At 40.8% G+C, this 9,628-nt stretch overlaps 1 protein-coding gene across 1 annotated transcript; it reads right to left on the minus strand.

Annotated features, from left to right (window-relative positions):
- Positions 1-3,278: 3,278 nt before the first annotated feature.
- LOC101654355 (olfactory receptor 9Q2) lies at positions 3,279-4,223 on the minus strand. Its single transcript, XM_004714917.1, has one exon. It carries the CDS (start codon positions 4,221-4,223, stop codon positions 3,279-3,281), a length of 945 nt encoding a protein of 314 aa, XP_004714974.1.
- Between the last annotated feature and the right edge of the window lie 5,405 nt (positions 4,224-9,628).

The following is a 9,628-nucleotide window of genomic DNA, read 5'->3' on the forward strand; positions in this document are numbered from 1 at the left end:
AAAAAGAATTTGCCTTAAACATGCACAGAAGTAAATTCTTTGTACAGGACAAAATACTCTTTTACTGATTTAGTCACTTTGAAGATAAAAGACCAAAAAGACATTGTGCTTGGGAAAGTAGAAGGTTAGAGAAAAAGAGGAAGACTCTTAATGAGATACATTGATGCAGTATCTGCAGCAACGTTTCAGGTATAACAACTGTGAGGATGGTACAGGATCCAGCAGTGTTTCATTCTGCTGTACAGAGGGTCGCTATGAGGCAAAACCAACTAACGGCACCTGATTACAACATTACTCGTTATTCAATTTGATGTGTCTGAAGTTTCCTTGTGGTGAGGAGAAAATCCTTAGGCTAAACTATGATGCCCTTGTGTGAGCTAAAGGAAGTTATCTGAGCACCTAACTCAACAGTTTTCACCTGTAAAATGGGAACAGTCACTCCACCATCTCAAAGCTGTTTGACAAACGGGTATGGATATGTCGTTCTAGTAGTATACGCTCAGAAAAGGGGATTCTTTTCTTTTTTAACTGTCTCCCTGGTTCCATATGGACCTGCCTCACCATACTAGGATCATTTATCAGCAATATAAGCTGATGTCCACTTTTACCTAAACTTGGAACCATCCAGTGTCTTTTAAGAGGGAATATACAATCAGTCACCTAACTTTCTCTATGAGATTGCTTAAATTTTACACTTTGCTTGAGTTTCTGTTATTAATCTAAAATTCATCTGCTTTTATGTGAGCTACTCTTAGAAGCCCTCTATACTCCAAGTATCTTGACTTCCGTCTTATTGCATCCAAAGCTCCACCAGCCAACGTCCCAGCGCTCTGTTCTCATTGTTTCGTGTGAAGTAGGAGAAAGAGACCTAGATTGACAATAGAGGGACTTGGGATCTATCACGATTCTGCAGCTCACTCATGCTGCTCACCTCCATTTCTTTCTCTTTAACAATTGATATAACATAAATGAAGCATGTTTCAAACCAGCACGTATCGTATAAATGTGTTTGTGTTTAGCAATATGGGGAAAGAGATGCCTGGGAATGGAACTAATAACTGATTCACTGTGACGATTGTCATTACTTTCTTTCCACTTCTCCACCTGCTGAGAGGGTAAGTTGATGCCTCGCCTCCCTCCTTGAATGTGAAGGGCTGTGGGGATGGTGGCACCCCATGTTTCCAAGACTGTGCTAGAAAAGCCAACCCAGTGTTGGCCCAAATAATCATTTAAGAAGTCCCACTACCCTGAAGACATCATGCTGAAGAGACTCTGCTGATGACACCACAGAGAATTGGACACAAAAGAGGCCTATTCTTCCAACCCTCTGCTCCAGGCCAGGCACCTAACCTGGGATCAAGTGAGGCTTATGATTATTCCAACCCGAGTTCTTACTGTAAGCAAATGATCCCCTGAGTGATCACTGACTAGTTAAGACCGGTTAACTCTTAGCCCTGTGAGATATGGCAATGAGATGATTGTTGTTGTTTCAATTCTATGCTTTAAGATGCTTTGTTCCATACAAATATATAACCAGAACTGTGATTTTGTTTGGGTCAGGGGATAGAGTGATTGCTATTATGTGTTTTATTGCTTTAATGTTTTAGAGTGAGCACATATCACTTGGAGGTAGAGGGCAAAAGAAGCATATTGCTTTAATTTTGAGAAAAAAATAAACCATCTTTCCTGTTAAATCTTTATGCTGAACATAGTGCCTGAACCTTCTTAACTACATAAATAATCTCTGGGGGATTGCTCAGAAGATTAAAACATCTCAAATTTAGTTTGCCTTTTCCCTTTCCCTTGCTTATGTCTCTCTAGCTGATCTCCTTTTAACAGAGGATTTTTACTGACTCAGGACTACCTCTTTTTAAATCGGCATGTGGCTTTAGACAATGACATCTGTGAACTTCTAACCATCCAAACTGTTCAAGAACATTTATTTACTTTGATAATGATAATCACAATACACCATGACTGAAAATTATAAAACATTGATGAAAGAGATAAGTAGCCTAAGTAAATGCAGAGTTAAGCCATGTTCATGGGTTGGAATATTGTCAAGCTATTAATTCTCTCAAATTGATGAACAGACTCAATGTATCCAATCAAATTTGCAACAGATATTTTGCATAAATTGACACAATAATGTAAAAGACATCGAATAGCTGAAGTAGCTATGAGAAAGAACAAAGTTAGAAGATTAGCACCAATTAACTCCAAGATTTATTATTCAAGATTTTTCTAATGATATATTCCAAAACAATTACTCAATATGTAATTCACAGACAAGGAAAGATGCTAAAAGATACCAGCAATTCTGAAGCCATGCGGCTAAGAAGCACCAGACTGAACATTTCATATCAATTTTTGAGTTCTAGTACAGCATAAATACATTTATCACCATTTACAAAGCTGATATATTAGGAAAATATTTACATTGCAGTTGGTATTTGAAAAATGATCCCCAAGATGCATTCTGTGGAGAGGCTTTATCCTATTGTGAAGTGTCTAAGGGATTTCTACAAAGACGCAAAAAGCATTAAAAGTGTGAGCCTAAGTCCCTTGACCAACAATGCAATGCCCCCCCCCACGGGTTTTGTTCCTAAACTCTGCTCTAAAATATTTATCACATGTTCTTAAAATGAAAGTTTCTAGAGTTCTAAAGTTGCACTTCACTTGGTCATGCCCAGCTGTACACATACACACTGATAAATATTATTACATCACAATGTATTAGAAAATTCAAAGAAGAGGAAGATAACACCATTGAGTCCATTCCAGCGCACGGCAGTGCCATGGTGTAGCGGCTCCAAAACAAATGTTGGTGACACTCTTCTGACCCCACAGTTTGAACTTTTCCATTTTTGTCCACCAGATACAAGGAAGAAAAACGTTGCAGTATTTATAAGTTCCATGTTGAATGATAATACAGAGTGGATACTTGAGTATAGCTGAAAATAATACAGAAAGATTCCGAGCTCACATTCTAGCTGTGTGAAATCTCCACTCTGCCACTTGCTTGCTATAGTTCTTACTTATAATTTTACCACATATAATTCTTACTCTACTGAGGTTAAATTTCTAGTTACAAGGATTAGACAATATCAAATAAGTGTATAGATGATGAAAAGTATTCCACCGAATGATGAATCAGGAAGGGGAGGTGGTAGTTCAGGTGTAATTTTAAGTAGGGTTATATGGGAAAACCTCATCCATAAGGGGACTATTGGGGGAAAGAGAGAAAAGATGGAATGGACTATTTCACAAGGACCCACCTAGGGCCTACGAGCAACGTTTGACCTTTTTAGGGCTTTTATAACGGCCTCCTTTACCTCTTTGTTCCTTAGACTATAGATGAGGGGGTTCAGCATAGGGGTTATCACCGTATACAGCACCGACACCACTCGGTCTCCCTCTGAAGATTCCCCTGAGTTATCTCGCAGGTACATAAAGATGAGCGTGCCAAAGAAGAGAGCAACAGCCGTGAGGTGGGAGGCACAGGTAGAGAAAGTCTTGGCCCGGCCCCCAGCTGAACGGATCTGCATGATGGCCACAATGATGAACAGGTACGACACCAAGATGACCACTATGCAAGCAGGCATGACAAAAAGGGCAAACACAATAATGACTACTTCCTGAGTGTAACTTTCCCCACACGTGATCTTTAACAGAGGCGGCAGGTCACAGAAGATAAAGTTGATCTCATTGCTTCCACAAAATGTGAGCGTGAAGGCTGTGACTGTCCGAATAAAAGCACTGGTGAAACCAGCCACATAGGCACCAGTCACTAAGCCTAAGCGGTCCTTCTCGGTCATGATGGTGACATAAAGCAGGGGTTGGCACACGGCCACATAGCGATCATAGGCCATGATGGCCAAGAGGTAGCAGTCAATGGAGGCACAGAAAGTGAAGAGGAAGAACTGAACTGCGCAGCGAACTTGAGAGATGACAGCCCCGTGTTCCAGCAACACCACCAGCATCTGAGGGACGATGACAGAGGAATAGCAGATGTCCACAAAGGAGAGGTGGCTGAGGAAGAAGTACATCGGGGTGTGTAGGCGGCGATCTTTGCAGATCAGGAGAATCATTCCTGCATTCCCCAGCAGGGTAACGAGATAGAAACTCAAAAAGACCAGGAAGAGAGGAAGTCCCCACTCTGGATGATCAGTGAATGCAATAAGGAAGAACTCTGTCACGAAGGTGTAATTGCCCACAGCCATCCATTCAATCAATGACCTGTGGCAGTGAAGACAGGAACCACATCAAGGGACCACTGCCATGGTCAAGCCACTGCAAGGCTGTGGTTGTTAGTTACCATCCAGTCAATCCCAACTCATGGGGACCCAGGTGTGCAAAGTAGAACTGTTCATGGGAGTTTCAAGGTTGTGACCTTTCAGAAATGGATTGCCAGACCTATCTTGCGAGGCAACTCGGGGTAGGTTTAGCCTACCAACCTTTTGGCTAGTAGTTGAGCACTGAGCCCTTTGTACCGTGCAGGAGCCCCTTGGTTTCAATATAAAATTTTATATTCTGCTGATCATCTGGACATTTGACTTCAACATACTTCACAGTCTAAAGTGAAGATAGAAAAGTACAAACTATTGTTAGGTCCCATCCAGTCAGTTCCAATGCAAAGAGACCCAATGTACAAGAGAAGCAAATTCTGCAATGTCATGAACCACATTCACAATCATTCCTATCGTGAACCCATTGTTGCACCCACCTTGCTGATCCACTTCATTAAGAGTCTTCTTTTATTCTGATCCTGTATTTTGTCAGGCGTGATCAATTTCTCTGGGAACTGGTTCCTCCTGAAAACATGTTCAAAATACATGAGACAACGTCTCACCACTCCAAGGAGCATGCCGATTGTATTTCTTCCAAGATAGATTTCTTCATCCTTCTGGCAGTCTGAGATATGTTCAAATGTTTCACTAATACCAACATTCAAATTGATTGTAAATCATCAATTGAAAATATCATGGTGTGGGTCAGGCATACCTCAGACCTCAGGATGATCGCTATCTTTGCTTTTTCACTCTTTCAAGAGGCCTTTTGCAGCAGATTTGCCCAATGTTTATCCTTTGTTTTCTTGACTGTTGTTTTTATGCGTGTTGATTGTGTATCCAATTCAAATTAAATTCTTGACAACTTCAGTCTTTTCTGTTTATTATGTTATTTATTGGTCCAATGGTGAGTATTTGGTTTTATTCATATTTGAGTTGCAATCCATCATGGAGATTGCCGTCCTTGATCTTCATCTACAAATGCTTCAAGTTCTACTAGCAGGTGGGCCATCTGCACATCTCAGGTTGTTAATGAGTCTCCCTCTCATACTGACACCAATTCTTCTTCATAGAGCCCCGTTTCTCAGACTATGTGCTCAGCAGGCAGATGAAATATGTTTGATAAAAGCATGCAGCACTGTCATCCACATTTCCTGACTTGAATCCGACAGTATCCCCTATGCTCTTCGAATGACTCTTGTTCCACGTACAGGGTCCACATGAGAACAAACTAAGTATTCTAGAATTCTCCTCCTTCACAATGTTACCCATGATGTTTTATGAGGCCCACAGTCAAAGACATTTTTTGTAGTTTGTAAAACACAGGGAACTATCTTTAAAGTGAATAAATAGTTCATTCTAATACAAGATTAGAAGCGGTAAATTCTTCTACTATAATAAAAAAAGAACAAGTGAAATTTTGACTTATAAGTCAGCTCCTGTATTTTCAACTCTGTCCCCAATTAGGTGTTCGGTCTTACACAAGCCACTTAACCTCCCTGACTCTCAATTTCTTCTTTTGCCAAAAAGCCATCAAAATATCTGTTCTGTTTATAAGACAAGGTTCATGCATAGATTAAAGCCAGTTAAAAAGTGCCTGGGGAAGCCAAAAGCCCTCCGTATGCATATGGTGGCTTTTTAAATTTTTAAGTGAACATTTTAAGGCAGGAAAATTTATATTCTACAAGCAAAAGAACATTAATGGGCGAAAAAATCCATTAGCAGTCAACAATGGGTTCTGCTTGCAAGAATTTCTATTCTCATCCTAACAATATGCATGTTTAACAAACAGCTGTTACCCTAATTAGAATTGGCTGGCTGGTTAAGGGGGATATTTTTAATAAGCACCAGAATTAACCTTGGAATCAAAAGAGCAAATATAAGCTCCTTTTAGCACCCAGCAAATCTCCATAAACATTGTTTAGTTGTTCTAACAATCCCTAATCACAAGCAGTAATTTGACAATAAACAGCATTCTAATTTGAAAGCAGGGGAAGAAGTCCTACCTCTGCCATCTGGCATTGTCTAAGCACTGTTGTAGGAATGGGTGCTGATGGAGTAGAAGGTCCTTCCTAGAGTTCTGAGGTCCCTGATGGTACAAACAGTTTGTGCTCAACTACCAACCAAAAGGTTGGCAGTTCGATTCAACAGCAAGGGATTTAGGTTGATTGTTGTTATTGTTGTTGTTGTTTTTCTGGTGGGTGGGGTTCTGGACCAGAGCTGCAAGGGGATTTGATCATGTGTGCACTCCTCATGCACCAGCAGCCATGCCAATACTTAAATGATCCATTAGGGATAATGACAAAGAAAGGAAATTAGATCAGGTAGCCATGAACTGGGCATGAGCCATTCTCACCTGAATTCCACTCTCCTGGCTTCTTCTGATTTATTCAGTGTTTCCTTTTCTCTGCCTGTGACTTACTGTCTGTTGCTCTTCCACTGACAGGAGTTGCACTGCAGCAGAGAAAAAGCACTGTAGGGTGCAGAAAATGGCTTGGGTTCTGGTTCACCACGCACTGGACATATGAACCTGGACAAGCCACTTTTTCTCTTTGAACTTCAATTACCCACTTTTTCTTCCTATCTAATAAGCAATGAACTCTGAAATCTATAATCACCAGAACCTGGTGAAGATTAGGTCCCTCTATGTCTTATTTTCACTTTATGAAGTGAAATGTGGCAATCTATCTCCCTAAAGATTACAGCCCTTGAAAAACCCTGCAGGCAGTTCTACTCTGTCCTACAAGGTCAACATGAGTTAGAATCAATTCCAGGGCCTTGGATTTGAAGGTGTTTTGGTAGCTGGTTGTTTTGGTTTTATCTCTTTCCTTGGGTTCCTTGACCAAATATTTCTCTGACACTCAAGTTCCTGGTTTTTGTTTTCAGACCCAGCCTAGCATAGCATGGATAGGGACCAGCCTCTCTCCCAGAGTCTATGATGTAACACTAGGCCTTGCTGCAGAGGCTTCTTATACTCCCTGCCCGAGCTTCATCCCCTAATTGGTTTCTGAGATGAGTCTCCAGGGAGAGGTAAATGATCTTCATGGGACTTCCTAACAAGGTGTCTAATATCTTTGAAGATTTATCTTAAGTTAAAAATCCCAAACCCACATCCCATTTTCCGCCATTACTCAACAGGGTCTGATGGGGTTAGTTCATAGTCATGTCTTCTTCCTGTATCATACCCAAAGGAAGATAATACTTTGCAGGTTTCCTGTTTCTCACTTGGGAATTTTGTCAAGGATTCTACACAATGCCACTCTGTGGTCTCCAACAAGAGGCTGTGTTTTATAAGTATAAGCCTTTGTCCCCCAGCATTAAGGTACTGTCGTTGGTAACCCTAAAAGTTTACCAGTGGGCAGAAGTAGAAAATGGTACATGTGGAGGTCATGATACTCATCTCATGACTAAATGGATGATGAGCAGACTTCCCCTAGGCAGACTAAGCTAGGTTTCTATAGTGAACAACTCTCCCCAGCCCGACCCTCAACCATAGTATCAGCTCTCAAGCGTTTCATGTCCATAGGTATTACGCAAAGATCCTTGGGCATCATGCTTTTTTAAAGAACTATTGTTGTGGCATCCAACTGAGAGCAGCAATAAGAAGGATTATATGGGATGTTCAGTCATTTATGTGACTGGAGAAGGGACAATTCAGAAAAGGAGACTGAGAATGGTAGCCCAGCTCAAAGAATGGAATCAGTACCACTGAATGGTATACGTCCAAATTGTCAAATTAGTGTATGTTTTCCTTTGTATGTTTTCAAGAGAAAAAAATTCATTAGAGGCAATAAGAGAAAAAAATGGATTGAAAAATGACAAAAAACAATTACTCATATAAATTGCTTAAAGTATGAATTCTACTGTCTCACACCCAGTGCTTATTATTTAGGGTCTCGGCGTAGGCATGAGTTTCAGAAATCTACATTGTTAACGGGAATCCCGGGTGTTTCAGATACAGCTATTACCCAAAAGTTTCTATGTAGAGATTATGCCTCGGGGAGAATTCTTGGAGCTCAGGTCCTGTTTGGCTCCCTGTGCTCGGTGTTTGTAAACTAAAGGAAAATAATAAACGTTTCTCTAGAGCCCCATCAGAGCTTTCCTTCCTCATGAGAGACCTGTGAGCTAGTGAGGGTAATTTGATGGTCCCCTGTCTTATAAATAAAGAAAACTAGAGGCAGAGAGGGACATGCAGCTGTTTGGTGGCCAGACAATGATGTAAACTCAGGTCAATATCTTGGTGACTAAACCTACTCAAAAGATGGCACCAGGTGAAAGGGCTCCCGGGCAGTAGATCTCCAACTTTGCTACACACGAGAATCCCCTGGGAGATTTGAAAACCCAAATGCCCCACTTATAACCCATACCAATTAAATCAGGATGTCTAAATGTAGAAGCTAGGCATCCGTATTTTTTTTTTAATTCTGAGGAAATGAGAAGGCAGCAAAGTTGAAGACCAACTGCCAGAGGACTCCTTCCTCCCTTGCACAGCTTTACATTTCCCTAGGTGGCTAAGATAGTTGCTCCATGAAGGGAAGTAGGTTTACTGTTCTCATAAGCTTGAAAATCGCTGCATACACTATGCCCCACATGGAAAGTTATACTGCATATCCACATATTAAAGAATCTATGAAGTCCTATCATTAAGAAACCTCATCAACTTTCTCTAACGCACCATTTCCCCAAGGTATTCATCTCTAGAACCTCTTTTTCATATAAGGCAGACTAGCATTCTACAAAGTAAGAGATCCTAAGAAGGATGCTCCTGAGGCGTGCAGTTCTAAAGACACTCCATAATTGACTTAGTGCCAAACAGCAAAGCAGAACCGTTCCAAGAAATAGCAACTCCTGATGACTCATTTCAGACCTGGCTCCTTCGAGTCTCCATCAGACTGACTTCCCCATAAACAACCACTTCTACTGGGAAAGAGATAAGAAAGGGCAAGGTGGGAATAGCATCTGCCAAAAGAGTCCCTCAGGATCCCTTTAAAAAATATATTTTCCTTTCATTTGAAGAGTCCAGTGACTGAGTCCTCACAGGTTTGGTCAAGAAAAAATAGTGACCCACTCTTATTCCTACACCTAAGCTAAATAACCTTCAGAGGCCAACACAAAGATGACTGCATTCTGGAAGTATGACTAGGCAAGGGATAGACAGGGTGTTATACTCAGGATTTCTTTACTGAGACAGATGGTCAAGGTTCTCTTTCAAGGAGACTTTTAAATGTATTGTTAGATATCATAGACACAATTCAAATCTTTCCAGCAGATGGTCAGGATTTCTTTACTGAGATAGACGGTCAAGGTTCTCTTTCAAGGAGACTTTTATTTATTTATTT

This window comes from Echinops telfairi, unplaced genomic scaffold (assembly GCF_000313985.2).
Source record: "Echinops telfairi isolate 266 unplaced genomic scaffold, ASM31398v2 ScPeMD7_7416;HRSCAF=8454, whole genome shotgun sequence".
Lineage (NCBI taxonomy): Eukaryota > Metazoa > Chordata > Mammalia > Afrosoricida > Tenrecidae > Echinops > Echinops telfairi.